Source organism: Corythoichthys intestinalis, chromosome 3, assembly GCF_030265065.1.
Source record: "Corythoichthys intestinalis isolate RoL2023-P3 chromosome 3, ASM3026506v1, whole genome shotgun sequence".
NCBI lineage: Eukaryota > Metazoa > Chordata > Actinopteri > Syngnathiformes > Syngnathidae > Corythoichthys > Corythoichthys intestinalis.
The window spans coordinates 12459430-12478395 of NC_080397.1; the positions used below are offsets into that span (position 1 = coordinate 12459430).

At 39.6% G+C, this 18966-nt stretch overlaps 1 protein-coding gene across 1 annotated transcript in view; it reads left to right on the plus strand.

Moving 5' to 3' along the window:
- Positions 1-18966, plus strand: part of LOC130913080 (GDNF family receptor alpha-2-like) — a 180389-nt gene that overhangs the window by 17602 nt on the left and 143821 nt on the right. The window contains exon 3 of the mRNA XM_057831387.1: positions 17618-17704. Coding sequence (XP_057687370.1) covers positions 17618-17704 — 87 coding nt within the window. The remainder of the gene's footprint in view (positions 1-17617; positions 17705-18966) is intronic.

Here is an 18966-nt window from a genome sequence, read left to right on the forward strand (position 1 = left end):
AATCTGGGCACCAAACGATCACCACAGACTATGTAGTAGTCTTTTTATATCTGGTAAGATGCATTTAATATATATTTAGAAGATTTTGGGCTGACAACCACAATTAAGATCATTGTGTGACGTTGGTGATTGGGGTCTATATCGTTGCCTCTTTTTCTTTGGGGGCGGAGTTGTTGGCGGTAAGCAGAGTAAAAAGGGAGAAAAAAAGCACGACTTCCGTGTCTAATTTTTCGCCGCCAAGCAAGCGTTACAATATTAATTAAAAATGAATGAATACTAAATACTATTGAATATGTCATCAATATCATTTTAAAAATTTAAGTGACGGGTAAAAATAGACTATGAACGGATGTTTATGACCCTGTCAGTCAAAATGACAGACAACGAAAATGTCTAGCGCAACCTCTGATACATATATATATATGTGTGTGTGTGTATGTATATATATATGTGTATGTACAGTGCCTTGCAAAAGTATTCGGCCCCCTTGAACCTTGCAACCTTTCGCCACATTTCAGGCTTCAAACATAAAGATATAAAATTTTAATTTTTTGTCAAGAATCAACAACAAGTGGGACACAATCGTGAAGTGGAACAAATGTTTGACAGTGGGGATGGTGTGTTCAGGGTGATGAGCTGTGTTGCTTTTACGCCAAACATATCGTTTTGCATTGTGGCCAAAAAGTTCAATTTTGGTTTCATCTGACCAGAGCACCTTCTTCCACATGTTTGGTGTGTCTCCTTGGTGGCTTGTGGCAAACTTTAAACGAGACTTTTTATGGATATCTTTGAGAAATGGCTTTCTTCTTGCCACTCTTCCATAAAGACCAGATTTGTGCAGTGAACAACTGATTGTTGTCCTATGGACAGACTTTCCCACCTCAGCTGTAGATCTCTGCAGTTCATCAAGAGTGATCATGGGCCTCTTGGCTGCATCTCTGATCAGTTTTCTCTTTGTTTGAGAAGAAAGTTTGGAAGGACGGCCGGGTCTTGGTAGATTTGCAGTGGTCTGATGCTCCTTCCATTTCAATATGATGGCTTGCACAGTGCTCCTTGAGATGTTTAAAGCTTGGGAAATCTTTTTGTATCCAAATCCGGCTTTAAACTTCTCCACAACAGTATCTCGGACCTGCCTGGTGTGTTCCTTGGTTTTCATAATGCTCTCTGCACTTTAAACAGAACCCTGAGACTATCACAGGGCAAGTGCATTTATACGGAGACTTGATTACACACAGGTGGATTCTATTTATCATCATCGGTCATTTAGGACAACATTGGATCATTCAGAGATCCTCACTGAACTTCTGGAGTGAGTTTGCTGCACTGAAAGTAAAGGGGCCGAATAATATTGCACGCCCCACTTTTCAGTTTTTTATTTGTTAAAAAAGTTTAAATTATCCAATAAATGTTGTTCTACTTCACGATTGTGTCCCACTTGTTGTTGATTCTTGACAAAAAAATAAATTTCATATCTTTATGTTTGAAGCCTGAAATGTGGCGAAAGGTTGCAAGATTCAAGGGGGCCGAATACTTTTGCAAGGCACTGTACATATATATATATATATATATATATATATATATATATATATATATATATATATATATATATATATATATATATATATAGACACACACACATATACAGTGGGGGAGGACAAGCATTTGATACACTGCCAATGGGTTTTCCCAGATACATACATATATATATATATATATATACATTCAAATATATACACACACATATACACACACACATATACACACACACACATATATATACAGTGGGGAGAACAAGTATTTGATACACAGTCAATGGGAAAACCCATTGGCAGTTTGCAAGTTTCAACAAGCCAAATTTAAGCCTTTTAAAGACCATATTAATACAATTTAAGACCATTTGACATCGGTACCGACAACAAACGTATGAAAAACGTAGAGGAAAATGACTGGGCAGCACAGGTAGTTCCGCTTTGTAGTTACGTTTTGGTGTCCTCCAAAATCAAAACATTTAAAAGCAAGACTGAAGTTCTTGCAAGTTAATAAAAGTAACATCAATAAATTTTTAAGACTTTTCAAAATCGTATTTAAGAACTTTTGTGAGATTTCAGGAGATTTTTAGACATTTTAAGGCCTTGAATTCTAATTATTGGATTTTAAAAAATGTTTTAGACTTTTTAAGACCTCACGAAAACCCTGAATATTGTGGTATTATACCGTACATACAGCAGTATAGCTGCATGAGTTTCAAATGAGATTATGCCTGACAGGCAGAAGAATCCAGCTTGTGGTTATTCTTTTCTCAATTCTGACCTAAGTAATATAACTGTAGAAACCATCTGCAACGGTGCTAATGGCAACTTATTAACAATGTGTTCCATCAGAAAATGGCAGCTAAATATATTGCGTCAATGCAGTAGTCATCAACAAATGGTGAGTAGTTCCTGTTCTACATGTAAAACAGCAGTGATAAAAAACACACACACACATAGGCTCAAGCATCTATAGGATATTTCATTAGCACCCTTGGTTTGAGCGTGTGGCCTCGCGGAAGTAGAACATTCAACAGATCACTCATACACCTCCGACATACATTATTTCCTGGGCTTAGCTGCGAAAGAGCTTTCATGAGGACCTTTCAGAGCGCTTTAATTAGCTGAGCCAGCTTCCTCTGCAGCGCAAGAACAGACACTACCGCCACCCACATACACTAACCCCAATCATCCACATGACAATTTAGCTGGAAATTGTTCAAAAGCAAATTAGCATGCATGCGCCACTGGTTGAACTTCACAAATGTGCTCTTAGAAAAACTGACTTAAGTCCTATATGCCATAGATGCCCAGTCAATTTAAATTTGGAATGATCATGCTTATTTGTCACTGACAGCGATAGATGTCCATGGACAATTTTCTTGTCCTCTTTGAGCAGCTACCAGGTTGTCTTTCCAGCTTTGGAAACTTTTCTTTTCTCATGATGACTCGACTGTAAGTAATCATAACTAAAGGGTGTGTTCAATCGCCTCTCCGAGAAAAGAGTTTAAAAAAGATCTCTTCAATTACTATCCAGAAACACAAATGAAAGCCACAGAATGCCAAAATATAATACAAATAGGGCGGATTAGATTTTAGTCGTAAGTGCATGTCCACTGTGAGAGAGATAATCTAAAAAGAAAAATCCAGAAATCACAATACATAATTTTTTAATCAATCTATTTGTGTAATACAGCTGCAAATAAGTATTTGAACACCTGTCTATCAGCTAGAATTCTGACCCTGAAAAACCTGTTAGTCCGCCTATTAAAAGTCCACCTCCACTCCATGTATTATCCTGAATCAGATGCACTTGTTTGAAGTCGATGGCAGCATCAAGACACCTGTCCACCCCATACAATCAGAAAGAATCAAACTTGTAACATGGTCAAGACGAAAGAGCTGTCCAAAGACACCGGAGACAAAATAGTTTGTCTCCACAAGGCTGGAAATGGCTATGGAGAAATTGCCAAGCGGCTTGGTGAAAAAGGGTCCAATGTTGGAGCAATCTTAGAAAATGGAAGAAGCGAAACATGACGGTCAATTTCAATCGGAGTGGAGCCCCATGTACTATATCACCTCGTGGGGTCTCAGTGATCCTAAGGTGAGGAATCAGCTCAGAACTACACGACAGGAGTTGGTCAATGACCTGAAAAGAGCTGGGACCACCGTTTCCAAGGTTACTGTTGGTAATACACTAGACGTCATGGTTTGAAATCATGCATGGCACGGAAGGTTCCTCTGCTTAAACCGGCACATGTCAAGGCCCATCATTCCAGGTTTGCCTATCACCATTTGGATGATGCAGAGGAGTCATCGGAGCAAGTTTTGTGGTCAGATGAGAGTAAAATAGAACTTTTTTGGTCAAAATTCCACTAACCCTGTTTGGAGGAAGAAGAATGATGAGTACTATCTCAAGAACACCATCCCTACTGTGAAGCGTGGGGGTGGGAGCATAATGCTTTAGGGGTGTTTTTCTGCACATGGGAGGACAGGTGTACTGTATTAAAGAGAGGATGACTGGGGCCCTTGATTCTGAGATTTTGGGAAACAACCGCCTTCCTTCAGTCAGAGCACTGAAGATGGGTCGTGCCTGGGTTTTCCAATATGACAATGGCCTGATGCACACAGCCAAGAAAACCAAGGAGTGGCTTTGTAACAAGCATAAAAAGGTTCTAGCATGGCAATAGAAAAGCTTATCTTTAAAGTAGCCCACCCTCTGAAGGTCCCAATCCCAATGATAAAGCAATAAATTCCACTAATCAACCCTGAAAAGCCATACCTGTGAAGTCAAAAACCATTTTAGTAATCAGAGCAAAGGGTGGCTACTTTAAAGAATATTATACTGTACGTTTTCAGTTATTTCTCCTTTTTGGCTAAGCATATTCCACATGTCTTCATTCATAGTTTTAGTACCTTCTGTGGGATTCATGAAATGAAAGGAAACGCACGAATGCGAAGGTGTGTCCAAACTTTTGGTTTCCTTTTAGTTTCTCAGTTTTTTTCATATAATTTTCTTTTTAATTTCGGTGCATCCCAATTTATGTAAATTCTAAATGCGGGTCGGAGAAGCAGAGGAGGCTTTGAAGGCCTTCACTGTAAATCACTGGTGTTTCACTGCCATTGCCACTGCCAATCCATTTTCAAAGGGAGGAACAAATACGTTCATACACAAAATGGATTTTCAATGGCAGCCAATGACTTCATTAAGTGCCCTATAAATGTTAAACTTGTTTTGAGCTTTCCCTATCTTAAGAATAAGTCGGGGTGGAAAATATATACTGTATATGCAGTGGGACAAATAAGTATTTAGTCAACCACCAATTGTGCAAGTTCTCCTACTTGAAAAGATTAGCGAGGCCTGTAATTGTCAACATGGGTAAACCTCAACCATGAGAGACAGACTGTGGAAAAAAAAAGAAAATCACATTGTTTGATTTTTAAAGAATTTATTTCCAAATTAGAGTGTAAAATAAGTATTCGGTCACCTACAAACAAGCAAGATTTCTGGCTGTCAAAGAGGTCTAACTTCTTCTAACGAGGTCTAACGAGGCTCCACTCGTTTGTATTAATGGCACCTGTTTTAACTCATCGGTGTAAAAGACACCTGTCCACAACCTCAGTCAGTCACACTCCAAACTCCACTATAGCCAAGACCAAAGAGCTGTCCAAGGACACAAGAGACAAAATTTTAGACCTGGACCAGGCTGGAAAGACTGAATCTGCAATAGGTAAAACGCCTGGTGTAAAAAAAATAAACTGTGGGAGCAATTATTAGAAAATGGAAGACATTTTCAAGACAAGCAAGACCACTGATAATCTCCCTCAATCTGGGGCTCCATGCAAAATCTCACCCTGTGGCATCAAAATGATAACAAGAACGGTGAGCAAAAATCCCAGAACCACACGGGGGGACCTAGTGAATGATGTACAGAGAGCTGGGACCAAAGCAACAAAGGCTACTATCAGTAACACAATGCGCCGCCAGGGACTCAAATCCTGCACTACCAGACATGTCCCCCTGCTGAAGCCAGTACACGTCCAGGCCCGTCTGCGGTTCACTAGAGGGCATTTGGATGATCCAGAAGAGGACTGGAAGAATGTGTTATGGTCAGATGAAACCAAAATAGAACTTTTTGGTAGAAACACAGGTTCTCGTGTTTGCAGGAGAAAGCATACTGAATTGCATCTGAAGAACACCATGTGGAAGCATGGGGGTGGAAACATCATGCTTTGGGGCTGTTTTTCTGCAAAGGGACCAGGACGACTGATCTGTGTAAAGGAAAGAATGAATGGGGCCAGTGTTTTGAGAGATTTTGAGTGAAAATCTCCTTCCATTAGCAAGGGCATTGAAGATGAGACGTGGCTGGGTCTTTCAGCATGACAATGATCCCAAACACACAGCCAGGGCAACAAAGGAGTGGCTTTGTAAGAAGCATTTCAAGGTCCTGGAGTGGCCTAGCCAGTCTCCAGATCTCAAACTCATAGAAAATCTTTGGAGGAGTTGAAAGTCCGTGTTGCCCAACGACGGTCCCAAAACATCACTGTTCTAGAGGAGATCTGCATGGAGGAATGGGCCAAAATACTAGCAACAGTGTGTGAAAAGCATATGAAGAGTTACAGAAAACGTTTGGCCTCCGCTATTGCCAACAAAGGGTACATAATAAGGTATTTAGATGAACTTTTGGCATTGACCAAATACTTATTTTCCACCACAATTTGCAAAAAAATTCTTTGAAAATCAAACAATGTGATTTTCGGTTTTTTTTGTTTTGTTTGTTTTTCCACATTCTGTTTCTCATGGTTGAGGTTTACCCATGTTGACAATTACAGGCCTCTCTAATATTTTCAAGTGGGAGAACTTGCAGAATTAATGGTTGACTAAATACTTATTTGCCCCACTGTATAATATTTGGTGAAATTAAGATTTTTATGTTTATGCCTTATCATCAAAATGGATTGGACGTCTATTGCTGTCAACTGCAGCTAATGATTTACTGCAGTATTCTAAACGAATAAATATTCTACATTGAAACACACAAAACAAAAACCAAGTGTGTTGACTTTTGTTTTTTTTGGGGTGGGCATTTGGTTTATTTTCATCTTTTTCTTAAATGTCATCGTTGCAAGGTCACCCAGCGAGTAGGCCATTACATCATGTTAATATCACAAGTTGCTTATGACGTGTGATATCATGTTAATATCACATGCTGCTGCCGCCAGCTTATGAGGATGCTATGAGGCAGTGGCTCGGTTAGAGACAGAGAAAAGAAATAATGAGGGAGGAGAAGAGAAAAGAAAGAGTAAGGAGGAGGAGGAGGTTTTACAAAGGTACATAGTATTCCTGGGTGAAACCATCATTACTATGAGCAATGGTAGCAGTCACCGGCCATTACCTTAGCCATCCACTGTCATAAGCAGAACATTTTTCCAGGCTGCCCCTCATGTCAGGCGGATCAGGAGGGGAAGCAGCCTCTTGCATGCTGAATACATACTCCCACCTGCACCCTCACCTCCCTCCCCTAAGCCTCTCACTGCCGACACAGCCAGCTGCTTCATCATCATAAGAAAGAACCTGCCGATAGCTTTTTTTCCGTTGCATGATCAATAAGTTCTCTCTTTTTTGACAGGCCACCTTTTCCGCTTTCATCCTTGAATTTGAAGATCTTGCACACCTCCTTTCCCTTTCTTAGTGAAAGGTGAATAACTTGGCCACTTTAAATGTGGTCATGATAGTTAGGGCTGGTCGAACAAATGAAAATATCCGTTTTTTTTCCCCACCAAAAATTATACGCCCCTTGTACTTTTTTATTTCTAAAGGAAAGAAATCTCAAAACATGTTTAACCCTTCACAGGGCATACATTGAACTCACTGGCTGCTTGACGTTGCTCCCAGTCAAAACAGATTGGAGCGTTACTGTCACGTCAATGGCACTAAAAGATGAGCATTCACAGCCATTTATCCCAGTTTAAATGAATTGGAAGTCATTGTTGTCAACGGCAAGCAATGAGTTTAATATTTTGAAAAAAACAACAAAAAAACGTATTATTAGTGGGGCCATAACTAGAGTGATATTATTAGTTTTTGTTCATATGGAATTAGTCTTAATTATTTTTTTCAATTTATAATTTTATTTAACAAAAATATAAACATAATGATTAATCATAAATAAAATATATATGATTTTAATTTAGAGCTTGTGACACTTCACTTGTAATACAAATGTTGAAATTGTTTCCGACATGCCTTAAATGTGATACCCACATACGAGTGTCAGATGCTAGTCTTTTAATGAAGGAATGTGTGTCCGCCTGTGAGTGCTTCGTGACGCTGGAAGGGCTGAGCCGCACCCGCTGCTCAGTTGGGAAAGAAACTAGAGTGCCAGAAGTCAAGTCTCCAAAGACAAGGATCTAAAAAAACACCAGATATAGAAGCCCAATTTTTCGCTAGTTGTTTTTAACAAATCAAGTGTCGCTATGATGATTATGATAGTCTCTGTTTCAATTCAGAACAACGGAATGAAAATTGAAAAATGCGTCCCATGGACGTTACTACGACAAGATCACTGATTCGCTCATTTCGCTGTCAATCAAAAAGGGATTCAGCCTCAGACAGATCATCCAATCATCATGCAGAAAAACACAGCATTGTGGTAAGACGAGCCCGCCCTCTGCCCATAGACCCCCAGGGACGCTCAGCGTCCGATTGGCGGGCTAAACCCAGCCTTTAGGCACCGGCAAGGCAAGGCAAGGCAAATTTATTTGTATAGCACAATTCAACACAAGGCAATTCAAAGTGCTTTACATCACATGAAGGTCATAAAAATCACATTAAATCAAAAGCATGTTAAAACAAAGGCAATCGAAACAGGAAATAATATTATACATGAAAATCACATTAAATTGAAATCAGAAATGGAAATAAAGCAGAAAAGGAATAAAAAGCAAACAGCTTGAAGTTTGAAATATGTAGACAGTTATGGATATGCTGTGGTAAACAAAAGCGTTTTTAGCCCTGATTTAAAAGGAGCTAACAGTTTTAGCACACTTCAGACCTTCAGGTAATTTGTTCCAGAGGTGAGGACCATAATAACTAAATGCTGCCTCACGCTGCTTGGTTCTTGTTCTTGGAACATATAGGAGACCGGTTCGAGAAGACCTTAGGAGTCTGGATGTTTCATAGGGATCCAACAAATCAACCATGTACTTTGGTCCAAGACCATTAAGGGTTTTGTAGACAGTTGTATTTTATAGTCTATCCTTTGACTCAGTGGAAGCCAGTGTAACGATTTCAAAACCGGTGCAGTGTGGTCCAATCAGGGCCATTGCCTGGGGGGGGGGCAGTGCCCACCCACGGACACGCTCTGCCCACCCAAAGAAAACTGGATGTAGTACTAACGGCAGTCTGGGCACCGCGTATGGTATCCCATTCATATAGTACTGATGTGATGAAGTTTTAACCTTTGCGTTGTTACCTCTTTCACCTTAGAATAAATAAATAAATAAATAAATAAATAAATAAATAAAAAATGAAATGAAATGTTGGCTTTGTTCCTAGGGGGCGCTACACACATTTACACATATTTTGATTTTTCTTTTTTTTTTCTACATTTTATCAAAGTTTACACCTGTGTTCACCTGGCTGTTGAGTTTGTTGAGGTTTGAAGCATTCTGAGGGGGTCAAAGTAGGGATCAAAGCGTCGGCGGGACAAAGAATGACTGCTAGGGGGCGATACATAGTGTATTTGGAATTTGTCTTTACACGGTATCAAAGATTGCACCTGTCTTGACCTGCCTGCCGATTTTGGTGCATTTTGAATCATTCGAAGGGGGTCAAATTGAGCTCAAAAGGGCTGCGGAACAAAGACTAACTATAGTAATAATAATAAAACCGAGGAACCACAATAGGTTACCTAAAAAAAAAAACAATGTCACGTGCATGTCCATACTGTTCAGTTATGGATGTGCTCTAAGTCAAATAAAATCAAATCAACTTTTATTTGTTTAGACCAAATCACAACAACAGTTATCTCAAGGAGAAAACAAACAGTTTGTTTTAAGGTGCAGTAGCCCTACGCTGGATTTTGACCTACTTGAGCATTGTATCTTTTTTTTTTGTTTTGTTTTATTTTTTGTCACTGTTTAAAGGGCTCTGAAGCTGTGCGAATGAATGAAAAGCAAGCCACATCGTAACCAGTGATAAGAAGTCAAATCTCAACAAAAGTTGAGCACATTGTAGCGCATACTTAGTTAATGACAAGCCGCACAACAGGTTACATTTGGTCACTTATTTTTGGACATTTTGGGGGAAGCTGTGCTTCCCTACAGTCTTGGAGAAATCGCCACTGCCACATACTGTATGTTGACACAAGATCTTTTTTGAGGATTGAAAGCATTCTTAAATGTTGAACAAAAGCAAATACATATAGTGAAAACCACCTCTACCAGTCACCTGTATGCATCTGGCACCTTTCTAGCTGCTTGCCCATATGGTTTAATGGGGTTCTAATAAATTATTCATGAAAAAAAATTGTAATGTTGGTCTAGTGCCCCCTAAAGGCTGAATCGTCACGGCGCCACTAAATGAATGTGCATTTCCCGAGTCAACTTCCAGAGCCACAGGCTAACATCACAGCACGTCTCTATACGAGCATCGCTCAGCATCGTTAATTGAAATTGCCGCACGTTGTCAGCGGAGGCCTCCCCTCTCCTCATGGAGGGGTTGAATTATTTTGTAAATACTTTGTCTGGCAGATTAATTATTTGGCTGCCTTTCCTGCGGGTAAGCAACGCAACCATAAAGAAGCACTAATCATGTTTTTACATGAAATATTGAAGCGCTCGATAGCAACGTTTAAAGCCGTTTTACTTTTATGACAACCCAAATTCCGCCTTTGGTTTTGATTTAAAAAATGAGGAAATTTGGAGGCTGATACGACAAGGCCGCAGAGCTGCTTTTAATGATCCCTCTGACCTGCGGCGACGCAATAAAAGGATTTTTCCTTTTTTTTTTTTTAACTGAAAGTTTTCAGAAGGAAAGCAGTTTTCAATCACCAATTGCCAGGCATACATAAAAATGGTGATTTCAGCTAAGTGAGTGTGTAACTATTCATATTGCCATTACACATAGCCCAAGGAAATGTAAGGGAAAGTGCTTCTATTTGCAGGTAGACCCACCCGCCCGCTCGCTAGCACGCACGCACGCCACCGCATTCGGATATGTGACTTGAAATATTATCACGGGCTAATCCAATATTCTATTTGTCAGGTTTGAAATTGAGTTTAAAATGTCAATATCACTTCAAAAGCTGTAAACGGAATTTATTCTCTCCGATGCGTCCGTGGGAGCGGAATTCAAAGAAAGACGCACGTTCGCTGCGTGTTTGCGACTCATGCTAGTGTAATGAAGTTGACGTTTAGCGGCGTCGCCTCCTCGAAAGCAATTTGACTCTCCAGATCTCTGACAGCTCATTTTGCGAGCTCTTTGGAGCTCTGACAGCAAAAGTTTGTCACTTTTGTTTGTTGTTTTCCCTTGAAGTGAGTGCCACGAGAAGCTAGTCTTTGCGCGTCTCACAGGCCGGCTTCCATTATACTACAGTTTAACACTAGTGTCATTTTTACGATCGGGCCGTGTTGTGACTTTTCCCCAACATTAGCCTGCAGAAAAACAGGGAATGAGAAATCAATCAAACAGGAGCACAATAAGGGAGCTGTGAATGACAGTTATTAAAATTGACTTTGCTGGCAGCCATTAGGAGGTTGCCAAGAATGCCGCGGAAAATCAAAAGGACAATCTCCATCACCTCGGGAGTTGAGCTTCATTGATAATGCATGCGCGACGATGACGGATGCAGCGGGCGGGCGCGAGGGCCTGATGGTCTGTCATGCTCTGCTCTGGCAGAGAAAATGAAGGCAAATGGAGGCTTAATTACAGCAATAAATCGTTGCCCCGCAGCTAAAAACATATCACAAAACAGCTGGGGAGACTTTCTATTGCTTGATGATGACGATGATGATGATGACGCATGATTGGCTGCAGGTCAAAGAGCAGTGATATTGGAGTGCGTGTGATTAATTTCATCACACGCGTTAAGGATGGGAAACGCGATTCATCGGGTGTTTGGACTAAACATGCTTTTTGAATCCTTTTCTGAAGGAATCTGTTGGGCTTAATTTGAAGAAACCTCCCTTTGATAAGAATTCCGTCAGATTGTTGCAAATGCGCTGTAATTAGGTGACATATTTTTGGATGACTTGAAAAAGTGAGCTAACTAACGAAGCTCACAGCTTGGAAATTGTGGCAAAATGCAGCATTGGTATTGCGACATGAAAGAACTGCTCAAAATCATTTTTGTATGCCATTTTATAAGAAATAGCAACTCTTGCTTGGGTTTTCTCTCGGTGTACTGCCATGCTAAAAGATGATTAAGTTGCAACTTTTTTTGGGGTCATGGCACGAAAAACATCATTACACACACACAGTACACATTATTTGTGGAAGAAGAGGTGGGTTGTAATGTGCTACATTTATTCTGTACAATCAGTATAAGTACATTTTTTGGCAGTTTGTATTTTTCAATTGTATTTTTCAGACTAATTGCAATGTTACATTTGACTTTTACAGGAGTCTTATTTGAAAAAGAAATGCTAACTTTTGGTGACTAACTGTTCATTTATCATCGGGTTAATAAAGATTGATACATTGTCAATAGGTGAAACCTGTGGAAAGCGGAGTTTATAGTATATCTGATTCCATATATTTGTGTACAAAATAACAACGGACGAAGGGATTATTAACAAACTTGTGGGATATGCATCGGAAGGGGTCATTAAAATTTCGTTGTTACGAGGTCAAATAATATTATACATATATATAATATACATACTAATAATATTAATTAATTACTTATCAAATTCATTTGGTACTATATGACTTAAAATACAATACTTATTTATAATTAAGAAAAAGAAAAAATATATATATATATACATAGCTATAATAAGTGCTAAAAATCAGTTATTTTAAATAACTAAAATAGTCATTTCCTCGATAAAGGGTTTGTCTTAAAGGTTGCTACACACTAGCAGCAGCCCTGTGTGAAAAGTGGGAGGAGTCACGTGGGCTGACGTAGACCTAGTCAGGAAGTGAAAATCTGGTGGACTCCAGCAAGAATATTTACTATACTACTAGTATACCATGCTATGCTATGCTAGGCTATGCTAGGCTAGGCTATGCTAGGCTAGGCTAGGCTATACTATACTATACTATACTATACTATAGAGCCTACCCACCGACGTCATAAAACCACGTGCTCGCTGTATGGTTCCGCCCACTTGTCCGTCATTTTGTCTCTGTATTAGCATTGGTTTCAATTGATCGAGGAATTTAAAATGCATTTCATGGAAGACCCGGTGCTTTCTGATGCCGTAAACTCACTGGATGTGTTGCATAAAAGGCGTTATGTGGAAAAGCTTCGTTCTATACAGTCGCCAGATCCATATTTGATGCCTAAATCGATGATTTTTGACCGGCTGCCTTCACCGTCTCTGCCTGACCCTGATATCTTGTCCACACAAAATCAGCCTATTCTCACGAAAGTTTGAAAAACTTTAAGAGCTTGGAGGCTCATAAATGCTACGTTGCTGGTTGGGTGAAACAGGTCCTCGTACACAAAAATTCGGCAGGAATCTTGTGCTCGGAAGGTGAGTTACGAAATTTTCAATTCAAAATCTTTTGTTCTTGCTAACATCCACTGTCAAGTCTAATGTATTTCATGTCATTTGTCAATGGAGCTAGGGCTTTTAATGTTTATATGGTTTAGCGATAGCACTCACTACATACATACGTGTATGTTGTCGGCGATTAGCCTAGCAATGATCTTAATTGTGGTTGTCAGCCCAAAACCCTCTAAATATATATTAAATGCATCTTACCAGATATAAAATGACTACTACATAATCTGTGGTAATCGTTTGGAGCCCAGTTTTCTCTTCGAATTGCAGCAGCCCATCTCGCTCTCTCCTCTCCGTGTCTCTCGGAATCCGGTAGAACTTCAAGTCTCTCCGTCTATCTTCTCTGTTATTGCAACCGACCGCCACACACACCTTCACCATTTTGATTATTAATGTTAACGAGCAGAAAAACACGTCGTAAATAGGAGGAATGTACGTAGCCGTAACAGGTCAACACGATGTGTTGCCGGACAAGTGGGCGGCACCAGTCAGGAGAGCGGAGTTGTGACGTCACGTGGGTAGGGTCTATACTATACTCTAGGGCGTAGTTTCGGTCTCAAGATTGGTAGGGACGATATAACAGCATAAACTGCATGTACAGTTTTTGCTCGGGATGGGACATTAATAAGACCAAACAGATTGGATGAATGCGGGTCAGGGCTACATTTCTCACAAATATGAACCTAATTAATATTTTTTTTTTCCCTCTGTACTATGTACAGACTATTAGTGTGTTTTCGAATGTTTGCTGCTAATGTTATACATTAACGGCTACATCGCCTCTGTGTGACCTATATCTTTGCTGCTTAACACCGAGAATTTCCCCATGGTGGGATCAATAAAGGTCTTCTTATCTTAGCATCTTATCTTAACATCATTAGGTTGATCACTAGCGTTGACCCACCCCCGACGCACACAAGCACGCTCACACTCACACTACACTACACAAACACTAGCATTGCGATTGACCAGTCGATCGCAACGCTAGTGTTTTTTTGTTTAGTTTTTTTGTACATGTTTAATTCTGATTATGTTTTGTGCATGTTGTGTTGTGGGAGCAACATATGAGGTCATGCAGCACCCGTCTCTCTCTCTCTCTCCGAACAGCTTCTTGCTCACGTTTTTCTGCTTCTACAGTTTCCAGCAGAGTTCGCTACATTTCCCATAGTTTAATTAACGTCAACAGTAAAAACACAACCAGAAGGACACTTCTTTCTAAGCAGCTTCCTACTCGAGTTTTGCAGGTTAGCAAATTCACACTGTTTAATATAATGCTAACTCTGATGCAGGTCAGACTTTCAGTAGCAAAATTTGTGGTGTGTTCCCCACTCTCCACTACATTGATGTCTTATACATTGGCTGCTGCTGGCCAGAAAAAAAAAAAAAAAAAAAACTTCTAATATCCCTTTTCTTTAAGAGGGCGGAGGAGGCGGCATTTTGTGGACATGTATTTCTGTCGGGGCTGTGTGAGTGTGAGCGTGCTTGTGTGCGTCGGGGGTGGGTCAAGTCATCAGCTAATCAAACGTGCATTTATATATTATACTATACGATACTATACCATACTATACAAGAAAACAGTGACTGTTCCTATTTCAAGGAGTAGGGGAGAATATATATATATATATATATATATATATATATATATATATATATATATATATATATATATATATATATATATATATATATATATATATATATATATATATATATATATATGTAATATGATAGCCATGTAAAGAGTTACTTGTTTTGGTGAGAAGGTGAATAGTATTTTTTTTTTTTTTTTAGATTACCTGATATTATTGGGTTTCTGATAAGATCGGCCTATCAAAGGATTTAAAAAATTATATCAGATAATATCAACATGTACTGTATACTGAATATCGGTATTGGGCCAATATGCATGTTGCCTCAAAGTGAATGTGGAAGCCTTCTGCCTTTTTACAAGGGCTGGTCACAACTAAGCACAGCATTTATGCTTATTGACCATTAGATGTCTCCAAACTAAGATGGTTGGGATTTGTTATGTGAGCAATATAATTATTAAAGCATCCAGTAGGGCATCACACCACAATTAGCCATAATATATTAAGTCTACTTTAAGACTGTATCTGTATCAGTTTGATATCATTGTCAGATTTTTGGAGTTGAACAATATCGGCATATTTGCTATCAGATAAAGAGTCATTATCAGACAACTATATATAATATATAACTATAATAACTTTTGTTATTTGTAAACTGCATTTCTACACAAACGCACATCGAGATAAAGTTTAGCTTAGCATGGCGCAGTTTTAGAGACATTTTTCGGGTGTCCCAGAGCTTGTTAAACTTAAAAAAAAGGATGGGTTGTCGATTTCAGCACAGCAACGCTGTAAACATGGAACAAATTTCCGCCCCTTAGCGAAAATTCGCTCAAGTCTTGCCGCTTCATCCAAAATGGCAGCTACCGCTCACTTTCGCTGAGAAGTCCCCTCCCACAAACACAATGAATGGTTTGCCGCGCACCCTTTCACACCGGGCATCCGCAAGTGTGAAACGGCCTTAAGTGTCCCCAAAAAATAATAAATTACCAAAAATATTCAGTTGCTCTATAAAAGGTCTTGAGTGACAACTCTTGAATAGATGTCTACTGTAGTGACCACTGTCCCTGGAAAAGTGAAATTACAGCCCTTTTTCATTTGAAATAATTTTACCAGCTATTCCATCCATCTAGTGTTGACTCTCAATCTCAGCAGGAGCGAGTATTTATCGGCCTTTGTTCCAGATTGCTAGGCACAGCACAGCGTGTTCTAGATGTTATACAAAAAGCATTTTGCAGCGCACACTGAAAAGCTTGTACTGTACATCTTTATGGAATACACAATAACTGTGTCCACTGCTGAGAAACTGGACATAGAATAGTGGTAAAGGTTTGGCTTGCTGCTTTCCAACCTCTCGAAAAGCTTCTGAAGGAGCACGACTTTGGAAAGCAAGTGTAATTAAACACACTGTGGGGTGTCCCCATGTCTCCGGCAAGCAGGCGAGCAAGGCAGCCAACATACGCTTTCAAACAAGCTCAGATGTATAATTTGATCAGCGCGTACAAACAAAAAAGGAGAAAACAAGAAAAGTGCATACACTCCAAACTTTGAGGATTAGAGGATTACATTTTCTCTTCCATTTCTTCCTCTCTCGACACACACACACACACCGTGCTCAGCTGCCAGAGGCTCCATGAGAGTTTCTCTATCTTGTCATGATTGTCAATATTGATGGAAAGGGGTTCGGGAGCTTCACGTAAAGCAGTGACTTTAGATGAACATATGCCAAAGATTTGTTTTCTTTCCCCTCCGGATGCAGTATTGAACATTTGCTTTTACATTATGCCAGTCTACGCATGCGCGAGGGTTTTCATTTGGCTTTTCATCACTTTTTAATGCAAATCATATTTTTGTTGAATATCAACTCACGCCATCATTGCCTTCTGCTTTCTGATTTGGTGATTAGGCATTCACACAAGAGACGTAAAAAGGTAAAACGCCTGGAAATAAAATACTGAAATATTCTGTATCAACTGATTGCTTCTCTGATTGTGCAGGAAGCATATCTTGTAGTTTCCAAACACCCCAAAACATGCTGGGAAATAAACAGGAAGTTGTCATTTACATTCATTGGATTCTAACTCAATTTGTTGTACGCGTCGGGTGAAAAGAAACGGAACTCGACGCTGATTGGCTTCAAAATTTGTTATGGTGGGTGAAAAAAACAACAACAAAAAGATCAGTTCGTAGTAGTGGATGTTAACGATTTGGTGATTAGACCAATCAGATCTGCTTTAAAATGGACAATTTTTATATTGACTAACAATAACTTACATATTACCATTTACAACACTATTGTTGTAACTGCTTTAATGTTATTTCATACATTAACTCAGGCTGCCATTGACAGTAATAGACTTCCTCCCAGTCATAATGGATTGGACGTCTATCTTCGTCAATGGCAGTAATTTTGTTATACACGGATTATAGACGGCAGATGAGCAGAGGAGGCTCATCGCAGTGCTAAATCGATTCTTAGAATTCTTTTTTTTTTTTTTTTTTTCTTTTGTAAAGTGCATCTACCTCATAATCAAAGAAAAATATGCTTTTGCCTACAATGATAACTTACATAAAACCTCGAGGTGCAAAAAAGAAGGAACATGACCATGAACATACTGTACTCTTTCACTAAATGCAGATGGCAGAACGCGATAACCTTTTGATCAGGAAAATGGAACGTCAAGGTAAAACGGGCCTTCATGGCGACCAATGACATACTGCAGAAGTGGCTGGAATGAAGAAAAATAAACACTTGTGTCTTTTCAGGCAGCGACGTGGACGACTCGTCCCCATATGAACCAGTGGCCCTGGGCCGACAGCAGGATGCATTTCGCTTGGCTTCCATCTCCTCAGGTAGGCCTTGTACACTAACAGACTAATTTAGGGGCCGCTTCCATGGTGACGCTTCAAGAATACGAAGAATTTCATGTTTGCATTTATATGGTTTTCCATCTCCATTTGAACGATGTCAGAATTCCACGTGAAAACGATGAAGTACAACATAACATGTATTAATTATAAGGATCCTCACTGACACCACTATGTAACTAATAGCAGTAAATGTAAAATGTAAGTTTTCATCAGTGCTGATTGGGGTAGCAACTGGGGTGGCAAGCCTATCTTTTAGGGTCGCAGTTGCCACCCCCATGCCACACTAGTGGATCTGCCCCTGCCAGAACTATGATGGCCTTGAAAGCGTAAAATAAAAACAAGGAAAATTCAAGTGTTAGATTGGAGTCCACTAGTTAATGGACCCTCTATTGACTTTTCTCAGAAACTAGCATCAGTGGCTATTCCATTGGTGTCAAAACTATAAAGTTCCTCTGCATTAAATTACCCAACAGGGCTTTATAGACCTTGCTTCTGTGCTATTTAGTCCACTCCCAAATCCCCATACAAAAATGGTATTCCCCAAACTGTTTGTACAAAATTACAAGGTAGCAATCTATAAAGTCCTAGTTGTTGGGTTGTTAATGGTTAAAGGCAATTGGTTACTTTTCGTATGTCTGAAATCCTTAGTAATGAAAGAATAGGCCTAAGAGTGCGTAAGGTCATTTTAGTGTTTATGATGCTTGTGTGTCTTGTGGATTGTGGGCACGTGAGGTAAACTAGAGAGCAAGCCCATATTGTATTGATTTGGCTTCCAGTTTGATTTCCTCTTTACTAATTAAACAGCTTGGGCTCAGCAGGCGCCATAGAGCTAATGATTTAATTTACCGGTTATTACCATCACGGCGCCGCAAATCAATGCAGATCTAACTTTCAAACAAAGCCGCATGAGTTGGATGCTGCTGTTCAATAGGTTTAGCCATGTTTGGAGGCCAACAAGGAGCTACAAATGCACATCCAGTGGTTCACTTTCATCCTCTTCCGTTAAGACATTACCAGAGGATGTTCTTTTACTTTTTTATCCGTTTTTGTTGTTGTTGTTTGTTTTGTTTTGTTTTTTGTTTTGCCAAAAGCAATCTAGAAACACTAAAGACAGCATATTTTTTTTCCTTGCTTGTTTCTCGCTTTGTAGGGATGTACCACAAAGGCACGCTTTTTGCATAATCCCCTTAGCTCGGAATCAGCGGTGCATCACTTGGTCTCGCATTTAATGTTTGCATGTCAAA